The sequence below is a fragment of the Danio rerio genome, chromosome 1, assembly GCF_049306965.1.
Source record: "Danio rerio strain Tuebingen ecotype United States chromosome 1, GRCz12tu, whole genome shotgun sequence".
Classification (NCBI taxonomy): domain Eukaryota; kingdom Metazoa; phylum Chordata; class Actinopteri; order Cypriniformes; family Danionidae; genus Danio; species Danio rerio.
Window position 1 is genome coordinate 37786389 of NC_133176.1, and position 18857 is coordinate 37805245.

At 33.4% G+C, this 18857-nt stretch overlaps 1 protein-coding gene across 2 annotated transcripts; it reads left to right on the forward strand.

Moving 5' to 3' along the window:
- The first annotated feature begins 1795 nt into the window (after positions 1-1795).
- Positions 1796-12049, forward strand: arl6 (ARF like GTPase 6). 2 transcript variants are annotated; one of them, XM_073943790.1, is made up of 8 exons: positions 1796-1848; positions 5172-5317; positions 5430-5491; positions 6040-6108; positions 6212-6306; positions 6410-6539; positions 9471-9546; positions 10314-12049. In XM_073943790.1, exons 2-8 carry the CDS (start codon positions 5195-5197, stop codon positions 10329-10331), a joined length of 573 nt encoding a protein of 190 aa, XP_073799891.1. In that variant the 5' UTR covers positions 1796-1848; positions 5172-5194; the 3' UTR covers positions 10332-12049.
- Positions 12050-18857: the final 6808 nt, after the last annotated feature.

Sequence of the window (18857 nt, forward strand, 5' to 3'; positions counted from 1 at the left end):
TAGAGTAATCTAAAGCTAACTGCAATAATTTAAAAAAGCCAATACCTATGGTTTATTAAATTATTAGTTTACTTAAAATTGAAAATTGGGTTATTAATTAATTAACTTCAAGTCAGAAAATAAGATGTTTTATATTAAATTCAGGATTTGACCTTCTATACACTGCAACTTTGAAAGTCCAGAAAAGTTACCACAATACTGTGATGTGTCTTCAGTAGTCCAACTGTAAAGCTCCAAGAACACTTTTTTTGTATCAAAAATTTTGCCCTTTTTTTGTCACCCCTTTGTCATATTTAAATATTATTATTATTATTATTATTATTATTATTATTATTATTATTATTATTTGGGCCTAAAAAAACTATCTTCACTAACTTTAAAACTGGATTTGGGCAATAACAGTAATGGATTGAAAGAGGAATTGGTTAAAAGTTTTTGTTAAAATCATTGACTGCCATAAGTTCAAGTCAAAAATGTTTTTTTACTTTTTATTTTTATTTATTTATTTATTTTTTACAATAATTTCAAATCGGTGGATCTCTATTTGCTGTGTTTACTAACATTAACAATGAGCAATATATTTTATTTTTTATTTTTTGTTAAATTGAAGTTAGCACTGAATTAACTAATGATGCCATTTTCAGAATGAAACCTTATTGTAATGTTTTATCATTTTCTCTTCTCTAAAGCTGAATTGTTATTAGCCCTTACTCCAGTCCTTGGTGTCACATGATCTTTCATAAACCATTTAAGTTGCCGATTTGCTGTTCTGGGTAAATAATATGCTATATTCTAACATGCCGATACAGTACTAATATACTGATTCAAACTATAGCATTGTGAGTTGTTATAATGAAGTCAATATTCCAATGAAGGTGTTTAGATCACTCAGATGATAATGTTTTTAGATTAACATTCAAATTAATTAACATTAGATTAATCTGTGCTGCGAATCATTCCTGATCTCCTGCATTTAGAGGAATGTCAGTAAGATTTTTTTTTAGAATTATTATAATTCATTCATTTGTTCATTTTCTTTTCAACTTAGTCCCTTTATTAATCTGAAAAACAAGAAATATGATTAAAACATTGCAAACCATCACATTTTAACCATTAAACTGATAATAAGTTTAATGGGTTCTACTGTGCTTTAATAATTTATTAAATATTAACAATTAATATGTATATGTTTAACATCCCTCTATTAGAAGTTACCAGAACAGTTGTCATTTTAACCATTAAAACTATTTTACACACACACACACACACAGAGAGAGAGAGAGAGAGAGAGAGAGAGAGAGAGAGAGAGAGAGAGAGAGAGAGAGAAAGCATTCTCTTCAGACTAATACTAAAAGTTTTGCCTGTAGACAAATACAGCACATAATAAACACACAAATAAACAGATATTTAACTTTAATTTAACATAACATATAATAACATTTTATTTAAATCAATTGTAAATTATTATCTATTTAATATTTAAATTGCATTATTATTTATTTATTTTTTTATTTCATAATTTTGTCATAATAAATGTTTATAGTTTGAGATTAAACGTTTGGGTGAAGGATACCATTTTTATGTGTAGAAATAATGCGAATGTGAAAAAGTGTGTTTTCATGTACAACTCTGAAATGAAAGTCCATATATTCAATAATTTTTCGAAACATTACAAAAATCTAAAAGTGCATCCTCTGGAATTTATGTTTTATTTTTATAAACCTGCAACTCTGATATTGTCCACCAGATGATGCTATTAGGTAAACATTACATGTGAGTGGATGGAAAAAGCGTCATCGGTCTCCTAGCAGCGGTGTGTGTGAGAGCGTGAACTACACGATTTCCCAGGTGAGTGTGTTTACGTTTTTCCATCGGTACTGAACATTTTATAAATCACATACATGTCAGATCTGAATGTGAAATTAGCATTAAACCATTAAACACACAACATTCAATTTCGACTGGGAGAAGAGCAGTAAGAGCTTACCATAGCAGACACATAGAGCAGGTTAGCATCCAGCTAACTAGTTGTCATCTTCAACAGACATGTAAATGATAGCCCTGAATTAACAGCAAATTTCAACCACGTGCTCTCTTTGTGTCAATTTTAAATGGTTTTATGACACATACTCCGGAACTCTGTTGTTTGGATTATTTCTGTATAATGTTAACGTTTCTCGTGCATGTGAAGCGCTAGCCCGTGTGCTAATGAGCTCAGGGGATTAATGAACCCGTAGATTATGCTTTACTGTTGCAAAACTGTTGTATTGCGTGTCTGACCCACGACACTAGTATGTGACGTTATATACTGTCAGTTTCACTGCTGTCATGTGATGGAATTATTGGTGGATGATTGTATGTGGCTGTAATACGCGACGACGGAAATACTATTTTCATTTACCGTAACGTTTCTGATATGCAACAGGTAACGTTTTTAAGAGACCCAACAAGACACAAATAACCGAGTTTACGTATGTGAAATGCACATAACTTACTTCAGGTTGTAGCAGTTACTTTAGTGTAACGTTATTTTGTTGACCCTAGCTGTAAGTCTCGCTTCTCGTATTAAATTACTTAAGTAGGATAATTAAAACAATTAAAACAATTAAAACAAATTCTCATCTGATCATTGGCCGCTGAGTGGACTTCATTTGCCATCAAAATGTATTTCTAAAAAAATAATATATATATATATATATATATATATATATATATATATATATATATATATATATATATATATATATATGAAAATACATTTCTGCTTACTGTTAGGTTTAACATTCAAAGTCTTTATATGTACAGTAAGGAACAGGTTCCCTGTAGAAAGAAATTCTTACTTTGCTGTCTACACTGAATGCCAGTAAGGTTAAATGTATATATATATATATATATATATATATATATATATGTGTGTGTGTGTGTGTGTGTGTGTAAATGTTTTGTAAAAAGTTGTAAAAAGTGTGTAAAAAGTTTTTAACTGAAGCAGAGAATAACTAATGTGCAAAACAGCTTACATGTGCAGAATGTTAAAGTGCATATGTGCAATTGACAGTCCTTGTTACAGACTGCTGACAGCTGTTAGTCAGTTTAGTTTAAATAATTACTGCTATTGAATTATTTTAGGATGTAGACCAATACTACGTATATATAAATGTATGAATATATTTATTTGTTCATTTTCTTTCAGCTTAGTCCCTTTATTTATCAGGGGTCGCCACAGCCGAAATAACCACTAACTTAACGAGCATATGTTTTTACGCACCAGATGCCCTTCCAGCTGCAACCCAGTACTGGGAAACACCCATACACTCTCACATTTACACACACATATACACTATGGCCAATTTAGTTAATCCTGTTAACCTATACCGAATGTCTTTGGAGTGTGGGGGAAACCAGAGCTGAAGAACATGCAAACTCCACACAGAAAGGCTCATCTGGGACTCGAACCAGCGACCTTCTTGCTGTGAGGCGACCACTTGACCACTGAGCCACCATACCGCCCTATGTATAAATATTGAATATAGCAAATAACACTTACATTAAGAATAATTTACTTTATAATTATATTTTAAAATACAACGTATTTCTATATTGTTCAGTATTTAGTGCCAAGTGAATATTGAGAAATTATTCAGATACAGGTTTGCTATGATACGTTATTAGTTATTGATTTTATTTTTGATTTTATTAATAATCATCAGAAGTAATAGGTTTATTTATATATATATATATATATATATATATATATATATATATATATATATATATACATATATATATATATATATATATATATATATATATATATATATATATATATATATATTCTATATAATCTGATTATATAGATAATCAAAATAAAGGTTTATTGTGCATGAAGTCATCATATCAGAATGATTTCTGAGGAATTATGTAAATTTGAACATTGTACAAATGATGCTGATCAAGTGTAACTTTAAAATATATTTATGACAAAAATTCACAATATTACTAATTTTTTATTTATATTGTTTTATTCAATAAATATGGCTTTGATGATCATTAACTTCTTTCATAACATAAGTCAAAGGTATTAGTCTCCCTTTGAATTATTTATTTATTTTATTTATTTTATTTTTTTAACAAAGTAAGGAAATTTTCAAAGTATATGGTAATATTTCTGAAGAAAGTATTGCTTGTTTTATTTCGGCTAGAATAAAAGTGGTTTTTAATTTTTTAAAAGCCATACATTCATTCATTCATTTTCTTGTCGGCTTCCAGCCGCAACCCATCTCTGAGAAATTAAAAGGCATATTGATGTCAAAATTATCAGCCCTTTTAAGCTATTTTTTTTTCGATAGTTTACTGAACAAACCATCATTATACAATAACTTGCCTAATTACCCTAAATAACCCAGTTAACCCTTAAAAGTCACTTTAAGCTGTATAGAAGTTTCTTGAAAACTATCTAGTAAAATATTATTTACTGTCATCATGGCAAAGATAAAATAAATCTGTTGTTAAAAATGAGTTATTAAAACTGTTATGTTTAGAAATGTGTTGAAAAAAATCTTCTCTCCGTTTAACAGAAATTGGGGAAAAAATAAACATGGGGGCTAATACTTGAGGGGGGGGGGGTATAACTGTAAAACTGTATATTCACTCAACATAATTAGGCTAACTAGGCTGGTTAGGGTAATTAGCAAAGTTATTGTATAACAATGGTTTGTTCTGTAGACTATAGAGAAAAATATATAGCTTAAAGGGGCTAATAATATTGTCTTTAAAATGATTCTTAAATAAATAAAAACTGCTTTTATTTGTGCCAAAATAAAACAAATAAGACTTTCTACAGAAGAAAAAAACTATTATCAGACATACTGTGAAAATACTGTATATAAGCAATCATTATGAAGTAGTATATTTTGTTTTTAAAAAATGTCAGAATTAGCTGGTTTTCATATTTAAATCAAAGCATAACTATTGATAAGGATAATTTATAATATGTAATTGTTATGATTTATATTATTATTATTTTATATTATCAATCTGTTCCCCTCAGCACTTACTGCATTTTGAAACCTGTAAAAACAAAGATGTTTCTGTTGTCCCTAGTGTTTCACAGCCATATGATGCATCTAATGAATAATCTAATTGAGCTTGTCTTTGATGTGATCTCTTTGCAGAAGAGCCCCGTCCAACTAAGCAAATGGGGCTTTTTGACAAGCTTGCAGGATGGCTGGGCCTAAAGAAGAAGGAAGTGAACGTGCTGTGTTTGGGTCTGGACAACAGTGGAAAAACTACCATCATCAACCAGCTAAAACCATCCAATGTATGCCTGTAGACACAATATGACTTTCCCTTTTCCTTTCTGTTCTTTGATTTCTGTTTTAAGTGTGCACTCACTGTGACATTGTGATACCTATTATTTGTGTTCCTTGCAGGCTCAGGCTCAAGACATTGTCCCAACTATAGGATTCAGCATAGAAAAGTTTAAGACCTCAAGGTGAAAATATTTTTTTTTTTTCAAAGACTGCCTTTAATCCTGGGTAAACAAAGTATACAATGCAAAAATGTTTTTACTCTGGACTAAATATAATATATATATATATATATATATATATATATATATATATATATATATATATATATACACACACACACACACACACACACACAACCCAACCCTTAATTGGATAGATCACCCCTAAAAATTTACATTTCCGCACACTCAGGTAGTTCTAATCTTTCATGATTTTCCTGTGTTGAACATATAACATAATATTAAGGACTGTGTGGGGGAAACCAGCAATCAACATTTATAGTAAGAACAAAAAAATACAATGGAAATAAATAAATAAAAAATTTTCTCCAACATTCTTCAAGACATATTCCATTGTGTTCAACAGAAGAAATTCAAACAATTTTGGAGGGTAGAGGGTAAATGATGGCAGAATTTAAATTTTTGGGTGAACTGTCCTTTGAGGCACAATGTGAAAAGCCCCATATTTGTAATGTTTCCAAATTTTACTAACACAGCTTCTTTCCCCAAAGTCTTTCTTTCACAGTGTTTGACATGTCAGGACAGGGAAGATACAGAAATCTGTGGGAACACTATTACAAGTAAGCTTATCTGATAATATTGAGCAAGCAGAGTGTCGTCAGCCATTTTGGAATGAAGCTGTGTGACTTGCATGCATCTGTTGTGTTTTTGTTTTTTTTTCAGAGAGGGGCAGGCCATCATATTTGTGATTGACAGTGGAGATAAACTTAGAATGGTAGTGGCAAAAGAGGAACTGGATACCCTTTTGAATCACCCTGGTAGCCCTTGCTTTTCTTGAATTTGTTTTCTAGTAATCATTTTCAGATCTGATTTAAAATCATCCTAATTCTTAATCACATTTGCCTTTGTGAATGTACACAGATATTAAGCACAGGAGGATACCTTTACTCTTTTTCGCCAACAAGATGGACCTCAGGGATGCTTTGTCAGCAGTAAAGGTCTCCCAGCTTTTGTGTCTGGAAAACATTAAGGACAAACCATGGCATATCTGGTAGGAAAGCAAAACATTTATTTCTGTAAGATTGTTAAAGCCCATTTACACCAAGAACAAAACAAGTAACAATAACTAAACATCTTAAACATCAGTTTTGTCATCTGCTGGTTTAAATGCTCTACTGACATAATATATTTTGTACTGGCTGCTTAACGGCGCACTCACATTAGATACAGTTGCCTTGAACCGTGCCAAAGCATGATTGTTTACCATCCTCTCCCCCCTTCGGCCTGCACTCACATTGCATTTTTACCTACCAGACATGAGCACGCTTACATCTTCGATGATTACGTTTGTACTAAACCATGACAGTTTGCGTTCGTTGAAAATTAAGAATGATTAATAAATCCACATGAAATAGTCACCTAAAAGTCACATTGCATCCTTACATTCAGGCTCAGGCACGCTTTGGCACACCTATTCCAGCCAGGCCAGGGCCGGCCAAATGAACCGTGCCTGAGCCCAATTCAAGGAACTCACACTTCTCGAACGAATCGTGAAACGCACCTGGGCATGGTTCGGATAGCATAGTGTGAGTGCGCCATCAGTTTTAATTAGCTACAATAATCTCAAACTGGCTCTAATGATTGTTTCACTGTACCATCATTTTTGGTAGATACTGGCAGATACTATGGAAGCCCTTACCACCACTGAATAAAAAAAAAAAAAATGCAAACAAATAAAAAATATATAAAAAAACTATGAAGTCGCAATTCTGCATTATAAAGTCAGAATTCTAAGCTATAAAGTCAGAATTCCAAGCTTTAAAGTCAGAATTCCGAGTTGTAAAGTCAGAATTCCGAGTTATAAAATCAGAATTTTGAGTTATAAAGTCAGAATTCTGAGTTATAAAGTGAGAATTGTAAGTTATAAAGTCAGAATTGCGAGTTGTAAAGTCAGAATTGCGAGTTATAAAGTCAGAATTCTGAGTTATAAAGTATTTTTTTATAATTAAATGATTTATAGTTTCATTATTCAGTGGCAGTTTCAGGCTACCGTAAGATACTGGAGAACCTGACAATGAAAAAAAAAATAAAATAAAAAAAGGTCAATTTTATTCTGATGTCACCTTGAATGGTGGGGTGGGGCCTGTCAGACACTAGAGATCATTTGATTGGTTATGATTTGATGAGAAACTGAACCCATTTAGGCAGAAGTGACAAACTGCAAGCTTTACATGTAATTTTTTTTCACTGTTTTGGAGTCGTCTTGCTTATAGATATCTTTAAAACTAACATCTAAAAATATTTTTTATTTCATGTGACCTTTAAACTAAACCCCAACAGATAATTGGAAAATCAGTTGTGGATTTGTTTAATAATTGCAACAAATTCAAAAGATTAAATAAACACAATATATTTGATTAACTAAATTTCAAGCATTATCCACTAAGATTAACTATGCTCGAATAAAATATAAAGTATTTTTGATATTTGACATTTTTTATATTTTTCACAGATACAGAAATCATTTTGATAATATATTCTTTTATGTGCAAATCTTTTAAAAATGCAAAGGAAACATTCAGTTTACATATATATATATATATATATATATATATATATATATATATATATATATATATATATATATATATATATATATATTTTTTTTTTTTTTTTTTTTTGTGTCATGGTTGCAGTATATAAACAGTGTATGAGTTACAGTTAATAACCTTGAGAGTGAGATTACAGATATGAATTACCAAGATGGTCTGTCTGTATCTATGTGGGCGAAATGGGAGGTCATTTAAAATAAACAAGGTTTATGCAAGTGAGATAATTCAATTGTTATGCCTGTAATTAAGGGAATTCTTTAATTAGATTTCATAATTAAGGAACTCTCATTATTAACTAAATTGTCTTAATACGTTGATTAAAGATGTTAGCTGTACATAAATCACTAAGTTAATGCACCAGAAGCAAATCACAGATTTAACTTTAGTTACGGTATTCAATAAATGTCATAATAAATGGAGAAAAAAAAAGGTATTACATACCACAGTGACAAGCATTCCTATCTAGATGGAATTGGATTTCTCTGAGGAACACCCCGAGCCGGCCAGGATAGGTAATTTGCTCTTTAATTTTTACAAAGGTTGCATGAAATCAACACAGACGTGTTCAATTCAGATGGGAATAACACAAAGTGTGTCTGTAACAAATTTACTTAATCTCCTGAGGGTAAAACCTGTCCTTTCTGAATGCATTTTGTTTTTCATTGAAGGCTTAGCTTTAGACGTCTAGATCATTATGAGATTGCGCTTTTAGAGGGCCAGCTATGGTTGCGTGTTTCATATTACTATTAGAATTCCTATTCCTAGAACTAATATTACTATTAGTGTTCCCATATCCATGGTTCCAGTGAATGTTCACAAGTAGCATCTCAGACATGTGTGGTTAACAGTACAGCTCTAATCCTATGGTTACATGTACATTTAGTGCCAACAGTTGTTTTTATGGAAGCCACAACTTTTTCCAAGATGATATAATGTGTAAAAGATATCATTTAAACAATGTTTTCTGTTACTTTTGATCAATTTAATGTACATTCTGAATAAAAGAGAACATTTCCAGTACAGTATTGTAAACTACATGTGAAAAGGGCTAGAGGCAAATAATCATGTGAATTTTTTTAATTTTACAAATATTACTGCTGTTTAACAGATTAAAGGATTTTTTTTCAGTTATATTTTTCTTTTAGATTAAGTTATATTTATTTTAGTTTGGTTGAAATAAAAGCATTCTTACATATTTTTTTAGCCCCCTCAAGACATTTTCTTTTCAAAGACCACTGTTGTTTAATGACTCGTCTCTTTTATTTATTTATTTTATTTTTTATTTAACTATTATTATTATTATTATTATTATTATCATCATCATCATCATCATTATTTAAATACGTTTTATTTATTTATTTATTTTACAGTGCTAGTGATGCAGTGAAAGGAGAAGGTCTTCTAGAGGGTGTAGACTGGCTGCAAGGTAACTGCATTACATGCTTTGTGCATCTGATTTTCCATGTATTCTTAAATTGTTTCTTTATAGCAGGGGTGCCCAAACTCGGTCCTGGAGGGTCAGTGTCCTACAGATTTTAGCTCCAACTTGACTCAACACACCTGCACAGATGTTTCTAGAAAGCCTAGTAAGAGCTTAATTAGTTAGCCCAGGTGTGTCTGATTGGGGTTGGAACTAAACGTTGCAGGACACTGGCCCTCAAAGACCGAGTTTGGGCACCCTTGCTTTAGAGACTAGTGGAAGGACTATTTAGGAAGGGTCTCAAAAACATATTTTAAAATATTAAATACTATTTCTACTCTTGTGCTCTGTTTTATCCATAGAACAAATTGCACTGTAAGTACTGAAGCTGAAATTCCCAGATGTGTTGTGATTCTTGTTTATTAATAGAGTTTCTTTAGGAACTCGCATCTTGGCTGTATGTATTCTTGCACCATTTAATTTCATTTCGGCCTTTTGGGCAATTTTCAAAAGCAAATAAACCTTTTTGAGGTTTTTTAAAGATTAGATACAGCCCAAATTGATGCAAAAAAATTTCAGACCCCTATTTTTCTTGATGTTTGAGGTGTATTTGAAGATTCTGATAAGTGTAGATTATAAAAGTTTACAGATGTCTGTCGTCTTACACTCAATAGTTTATTGTTTGTCCCATCCCCACCTTCTCCCCACTCCAAAAAAAAAAAAAATCCAGCAACTTTGTTGTAACCTGTTTATAAAAAATAACGTTCTTTTGATTTTCTCCTCTCATTTGCAGATCAAATCAGAGCGATGAAAACGTAAAACCCTCCTGAAAGAAAAAAAATAAAATAACCTCCAAGGTCACCTGTTACAATGGCAAAACCTGACAAAACCAGATCTTCAGCTTTGGGCACAATGACAGTGTGTGTGAATTTAAAATCAGTTCAGTTTTACTGTAATAAAGACACTGTGTAGCTTTATTATGACCCTATTTGCACCAACTGTCAATGTCTCAATTGATCACAAATGGTTAGTTGAGAAATCTTTATAAATCTCATCACAAAAGTTATTGATTATTATTTATTAGCAGGTTCTCTGTTGTTCAGCATATATAAGCACACTAAAGAATTAACACTAAAAATGCATTTCTGACTACCACCTCTAAAAAAAACGTTCGGTAACCTTTTTATCCAGTGTTGTTTTATCCAGGGGCTGTTCACAATTGTCATCTTTTGTTCGTGCAAGTTCGTTTTTTCCAAAGTAGGCGATGTACTTTGCTATTCCAGGCACACCGCCTTAAAAACATCTTAACTTTTCAGAATGCTACAAGTGTACATGAAAAGAACTGACCAATCAGCTTATTACTTTGTATAGAAAAAATCACATTTCTGTAGACTAATTACCTCAGACAAACACAGAACACACACACACACACTGCAGCACTTTTTAATTTTTGTCAATAAATAATACTTGTATTAGAGCTGCAGCAATGTTTTGTCAGTTAGTCATGCCAGCAACGACAGATGGACATTGAAACGCGAGTGCAAAACATGTTTGAAAATAGTGAAGGAAGTGATGTGCCTCACGCTTTCCATGCAATTTTAGACACGAAAGGTAAATGGCCCCTAACTCAGTTCTGACATTTTTTACTCATCTGAGCTGTGGTGTAAATTGGTCTGTGACAATATATAAATGTTCCATAACATCCTAAAAATATGAACGCTATACGTCTTGCCTACCAATGCTGCAGAAATGTGTTTCTCGACTTCATTTTTGTGGGCCCCAACACTGCACATTTTGCACGTCTTCTTAATTATACACAACTGGTTTAACTCATTAGCTCATTGGAGACTCCAAGAGCTGAAATAGTTGTGTCGGGTTCATAAGACATGTAAACTGTACCGTTTTAGTTGGGGTCTCCAGAAACATGAATGAAAAGCATTTGTGTAGAGTGATTCTGCTGAGAGAGCAAGATGAATTGTAATCACCTATGAATTGATTTAAAATATTAGCAGACTAATCTTTTTTTTTTTTTTTTTATCTTAGCTATGTGCGTTTATAAATCAATTAAAATTACTTATGAGCACTGTTCATTTCATCGCTCTAGAATGTAAAATCAGTCAAAGCTTGTTACTGTAGTAATGTTATGTACAGTAGTAATATTTACTTTCTATTTTGCTATGATAAACTATTCATGCATTGCACGCATGTTGCCTCTGAACCGTTTAATTATAACAGTGTTGTTCTTTTGTTGTAGTTTTTTTTTTTTTTTTTTTTTTTTTAGTGTGACTGCTTAAACTGTCAAAAAGGACACATTCCTCTTTGTTCTGGATTTATTTTTTTCCCAATATCAGGTGTGTTTTAAATGGAATGGTTGATGCATTTTTTTGTCATTTTATTTCGATTTTACAAATGTATTTATTTTCTAAACATTTCACTGAAATTTAGCAGTTCCTTTCTTGCTGTTTTTATTCAACATTGAGGGTTCTTGTAATAGCACATGTAAAGAATAAACAGAAATGTTGGGGCTTAGATTCTGTGTGACGTGGATCTTTTTATTATTTGTTCTCGCTCACACTCTATTCTGTATAGACACAAATATTTACTCACAAGCATAAATACAAAGACACCTGTTTCGAGAAAAGTGCATGTTTGTTTTATAATTTACTTATAGCATGACTTAAAAATGTCAATAAATAAAATTGTATTTATTTGAGAAATAGTTTGATATTAAATATCCCATTCTGTTAAGGGAATATACTGTGTGTGTGTGTGTGTGTGTGTGTGCGTGCGTGCGTGTTTGTTTGTGTGTGTGTGTGTGTGTGTGTGTGTGTGTGTGTGTGTGTGTGTGTGTGTGTGTGTGTGTGTGTGTGTGTGTGTGTTTTCCCCTCAATAATCAATGTCTGAAAACATGGAATATTTTATATTGACCTGCTCTCAGTTCTCAAATACATTTTTTTAAAAGATAATTTACCTTTCAGAGATTTTAAGTGACTAAACTGAACTGAAATCAGTCATTTGTGTGAATAGGTCACTTTTGCCTATTCATCTAGTATTTGACGGTTTTAGTAGTGGCTATCATACTAGTAAAACAGTGATTTATAAAATAAATGAGAAACACTTTACTTTGTGGAAAACACATGGTTCAAAACAAGAGAACATAACGACTAAAGCATTAAGAAAGATTAAAAAAAAAATTCAGAAGATGTTTTTATAAATTGAGCAATTCTAACTGTGACTGGTTGCTAGTCGGAGAGCCTCTGGGCAGTTTGTGGCCTGTGAAAGCTGCTATAATGGAGTGTAGACCTCTCAAACAATGCATCTAAAGGTGTGACAACACAACATTAGCAACCATGTAACAAGTACAAGTACTAGGAGCATGTCATTAAATCCTTTAAACGATTTATTCAGATATATGTGAAACACAACTATGCAGCTTTGGCTTAGTTTAGTACCATTTCAAAGACAAAAAAAAAGCCAATTTTTGCCTAAAATATAACTCGTTTACTCATTTTTTATATGGTTAACCGCAGAATTACTCTTACAATTGTGTGGTTGTTTTGTTGATATTGCTAAAATCATAATCATATACACATAATTAAATAAGATGAAACTCCAGCTGAAGTCTCTAATGAGAGCATTAAGCAATCTTGGCGCCACTAAGTATTTCAGTTGCTGGAAAAGACATAAATGTGCGCAAAACCATAAAACCGGCAGATGGCCCTATGGTTGGATGAGATTCTGCCGTTTTCAGTCGTATGACCGTGCTGATGTTTTGGTCTTAATGAGCAGGGGCATTAGATTTTCCATAACTATAATCATGGCCACGGTTCAGCCCATAACAGCTGTCCCTCGCACAGTTCACAGAGAAATGTCTGACCAGAACTCTTTTTTTTATATATTTTATTTTTTTTAATACAAGGATGTAGCTCTGGCACTTTTGCATTAAATGATCACCTGACTATTGGGAAAAAAAAAAAAAAAAAAAAAAAAAAAATATATATATATATATATATATATATATATATATATATATATATATATATATATATATATATATATATATATATATATATATATATATATATATATATATATATATATATAATGGTTAGAGCAAAGTTGTATATTTAAGAAACCAATCTGCGATGATTTGAGCTGATATGTAATCCAGCTGAAAGCAGGCATCACAAGATGGGCACACTGTGCTCATAAAGACATAGACATTATAAGCAGCAGCAATTCGGCAGACTATGGTGTTTAAACAATTCTCAGTTGGAATCAAATCACAAGTGTGCTATATATCTCCCACACCATTATAGAAGCAGCAGCCTAAACTTTTCATACATGGCAGGATGGATTCATGCTTTGTTGCTAATCATTTGAATGTTGGTCCAGAAATCAAGACTCATACAAGGGAAACTTTTTTTAATCTTCTATTAAAGCAACCACCAAGAAACTGTGGTTTATAGTGAATTTAAAACAGCTAAGTGCGATATTGGACATAATGCAGAACAGAGTGCCTAAACCCCTATTAGCTGTTGCAAATTCATTATGCTTCATGTTGATTATTCTATAAAAGTGTTATTTCTTAACAGGTAAAGAAAAAAAAAATTAACATAACAGCGTATAATTCTAGAGTCACTATTTTCTTTTTTTTTTATAAATAATTTTCTATTTTATATGAGCCTGTGAATATGTAGCCTCAGTTTGCAGTTCTTAGCAGATATTGGATTGGAGATGTGTTTTATGCTGCTGTTGCACACCTGCTTTAAGGTTTCAGTGGGTTTTGTATTCTCAGACTCTTGCTGTTATGCGAGTTATTGTTTACCTCTGGTAAAAGCAAGGAACTTTCCCACTATTTTCTTATTTTTTCACCAATATCTGTTAACCCTAGAGGTGTTTGCATGTGACAATGACAGTAAATCAGCAGTTTAAGAAATACAGACCAGTCTGTCTCACACCAATGCTACTTACAACTAATTACTTCAAATCCATTTCTTTCCCCAATTCTGATTTAGTTTGAACTTCAATAGATAGCTATGATCATGAATTCAGAATTGCATAGTAGCCACAACTAATAATCTTTAAATTTTGATGTAGATTCCAAAAAAAGAAAGAAATCAACACTGTAGAAAGAGATCAGTTACTTTACTTAAAAAAAGTGAGTAAACCCATTGACTTAGCTTTTATAATACATGCACACAGTTTGTTTAATTAATAATTGTAAGGCAAAGAACTCACTCCTTTTTTAAGTAAAGTCCACTAATTGCTTTTACAGTGAAGTCTTTAAAAAGAGTTTACGTGTCATTTAAATGTTCTTCTAAAATGGGCATTTTTCAGCCTTCTATGAATGTTCAATTGTTTAACTTTAAAGGAAATGAAAACGATCTATTATTTGCTATACAAATTTTAATTACTGAACCTACACAAACTGTAAGAGATTCTAGGTTCCACACAATCAATTTGTGTTGGGACAACATAAAGGAATTAAGTTAACTTATCAGTCAACTGGACATGAAACAATAAACAAAACATGCAACTGCAATATTTTTGAATAAAAAAATATTGCAGATTCCTTAACATTATCAAAAATTTTGATAATGTTAAGGCATTCTTTAAAAAAAGGCACCAAGTATTATGTGTTTCTCAGTTGTCAGTTTAGAGATGACAGAATTATGATTGTTGGATGAGCTTTCCTATTAACATCATAAAAAAGAAAGAAAAAGAAAAAAACAGTAGGCTGTTTCCATCAGCCGTCTGGTGCCAATGCAGTGTAGGGACAGCACCAGAGACATTCTGTTCAGTTCCTAGAAAAAGTGACAGCAGATCTAAAACACGGCGCCGCAGCGGAGACTCCCTGACTCTGATCTCCGCGCGCAGTGGACTCGGTTCGTCCCGTTAAATCGTGCGTGACAGACGTGACGTTGACGCGGGACCCTGTTGCTCATAAGTGCCTATTGCTTTGCAAGTTTCTGTCTCTTAGTGAACATCGCTTCAAGATTCATATTCACTGCTGCTACAGTCCGTAAACAAAACAGTGTACATTTTCTTTTAAAGACGAACTGAGTAGACCTATAATATACATCAGCCATTACAAACGGACGATCTAAATTAAACGTCCGTGCGCAGCTATGGCAAGCCATTTTAGCATTTAACCTACAAAACGCAGGCTAGCATCAAACATTCCAGCCTGATCTCACGAGAAAACGTAAGTATTTTAGGGTTTGCAAGTTTAGTGGCTAATTCGTACGAGCAGTTGTACGAAATTGTACGGTTTTAAAAAGAAGCACCTAACCCCACCCCTAAACCCAACCGTCATTGGGTGATGAGCAAATCGTACCAAATTGTATGAATTAGATCGTACGAATTCATACAAATTAGCCACTAAATCAAAAAATTTACGAATTGCCATGAGATTATGTTGAACATTCTACTTCTAGTTTAATGGCCCGTTTCCACTGAGTGGTACAGTACGTTATGGGTCACCTTTATCAGGCTTACGTTTCCACTGCCAAAAGGGTACCAATGGTAATCTTTTAGGTGGGCATGGTGTATGACAAAAAGTTTTACTTAACGTCGTTCTCGCTCAAGGAAATGTCTAAAGCTGTACGGGTCGTTCACATATAAAAGGCTATGAGAAGCACTTCTCACAAACACAGATGCTTTATACACATAAATACTTGTAAATGTTGATTACTAACCTTTTTATGAATATGGTTTGATTATAACTGCAGATCAATGATGCAAAATGGCCTGCTGTAACGTCTGTAATCAATTATATTCAATTCAATTCAATTCAGCTTTATTTGTATAGCGCTTTTACAATGTAGATTGTGTCAAAGCAGCTTCACATAAATGGTCATAGTAACTGGAACAGTGTGGTTCAGGTTTTAGTGTTTAAGTTCAGTTCAGTTCAGTTTAGCTCAGTTCAGTGTGATTTAATCATTACTGAGAGTTCAAACACTGAAGAGCAAATTTATCGATGCGTAGCTCTACCAATCCTGAACCATGCGAGGCAGTGGCGACAGCGGAGAGGGAAAAAAAACTTCACCTGATGGGAGTGAAGAAAAAAAACCTTGAGAACCAGACTCAGTTGGGCACGACCATTTTAATTTCTCTGCTGGCCAAAAGTCTTGTGCAGAGCTTCATTCGGCATGGTTGAGGCTGGAAGATGGCCTCAGCGAAGACTCGTCTGTCCCTGGAGCGTCGCTGGAATCAGACTCATGTTCTCCACTCCCCACGACCATCAGCGCAGCAGCAGCTCAGGATATGGCCTGGTCCCGGATTTGGAATCCTTGGGATCATCTCGTCGCTGGTCTTGGATCCAATCAGTGACTCCGCATAATCTGAGGACCTCGGGATGAGTATCCCCAGGTGAAAATAGAGAATAAAGAGAATAACTAGCGTAGCTGCTGTTCATAGTGTATATAAACAAGATGCAGAAGCCTGTGTGGAACCCGCTAGGTGATGCATTGAGAGTATGCTTTACAAAACAGATAGGTCTTTAATCTAGTTTTGAACTGGGAGAGTGTGTCTGAGCCTCGGACGTTATAAGGAAGGCTATTCCAGAGTGTAGGAGCCATGAAAGAGAAGGCTTGACCTCCTTTACTTGATTTTGCTATTCTAGGTACTACCAGAATCTATTTTGTTATATAAAATAAATAAATAAATGTGGCATATATGAACACATATAGACCCTAAAACTCTCTGATATGTTACCAATTACAGAAAAACTACACACAGCATTTAGTCCTTATTTGGATCCTAAAACGACACGCAACATGTAACCTAGAGTCAGAGTAAACCTCTCATCTGTATCTTTTATCTTCACCAACAAATGTAACCTCTTGTTAGGAAGTAATTACTTAATTCTGAGTTCACCAGGCACGTGCACACATAGGGCTCAACCTGTGCACTGCACATGCCCTTTTTAGTCCTGGATAGAAAGTGCCCTTCCAAAATTATCAAAAGTGGCCCTGCGACACCACCCCCCCCCCACCCCCAACCCTACCGCCCTTCAGTAGGCGCGCGACAACACCGTTCTTGAGAATGCGCACTACCCCCCGCTGATCAGAACGCGCGCGACAACACCGCTCTTCAGTACGCGCGCGACAACAACAACAACAACAACACATACAGTATGTGTATATTATTACGGTGTAATCTCTTGGCTGTGCATTTAAAACATGCCGGTTCCTTTGTTTTCATTCTGACTTGTTGCACGAGTGAGTGACATTTCTCTGTAAACCAATAACATTCATTTGCTTGTCTTGCTTTGTCTTTTTGTATACCTTTTTGTTGGGATAGGTAGTCTTCGTTGCAAAGGGTACCCAAAAAGTGGTACAGTTCGCTTTTGGGTACCTTTTGACAGTGGAAATGGCCATAAAAGCATACCAAGTGAACCATACCGTACAACTCAGTGGAAACGAGCAATTAGGGTGTAATGGTACATTGATATGGATTGATATTTCGATCTAATAACAAAATGTGACATATCACTTATTTTCATAAATATTAATTTATTATATTTTTCTATATATAAAAAAATATTTTGTTATGAATGATACAATATCCCTGCCGAAAAAAAAACAGCTTAAACACAGCTCAAAAAAGTTGAGCTCTGGTTACAATACTTTTGACAACCCCACTAGTAGTTTGAAAATACGTAGTAGTACGGATTATTAAATAATTGTCAAAACGGCTTGCCATACACAACAGTGAGAAGAATCTGATGACTATTTCTAGATGTAAATCCATTCTGCCGCTAGGTGGCAGCAGTGTAATATGCATATTTGAAAGCCACAACAGGTGATACATAAGTGATACATACAAAATATAAATGCTTGCCTTTTCCCCTGTTTTCTTTAAAATAATCATGCATTTATCTTCTTCAGGAACATATTGACTGAGTCACAGTGATTACATGCCTGCCTTTTATTAGTTCACCACTGTGCACCTTGCTAGGCTATGTGTAAACACCATTTTTAATTGAATATGCTTTTCTGTTGTTATCATTGCTGACAGTTTTGTCAAATGTGCTGTTCATTTGTGCATGAAAAACTGCATGTTCATCTCTCAACGACATACTTCAAAGAACACGAAACAGATGTGAAGTGAGCTCATTAGCTGAGCAAAATCTGCACACCGTGACTCTTCCATGCACAAGGGATCTAGAAGAAACATCAAGATAAGATTGTTTATTTAAAGTGATTCCAGATAAACATCTAAAATACCTAATAATAATTCTACCTGACTTTTTTTCTATTACCGTCTTTAAACAAACATCCAGACTAACAATCTTTTCAGAAAAATGCCAGATTTCTAACTTTTTTCAGAA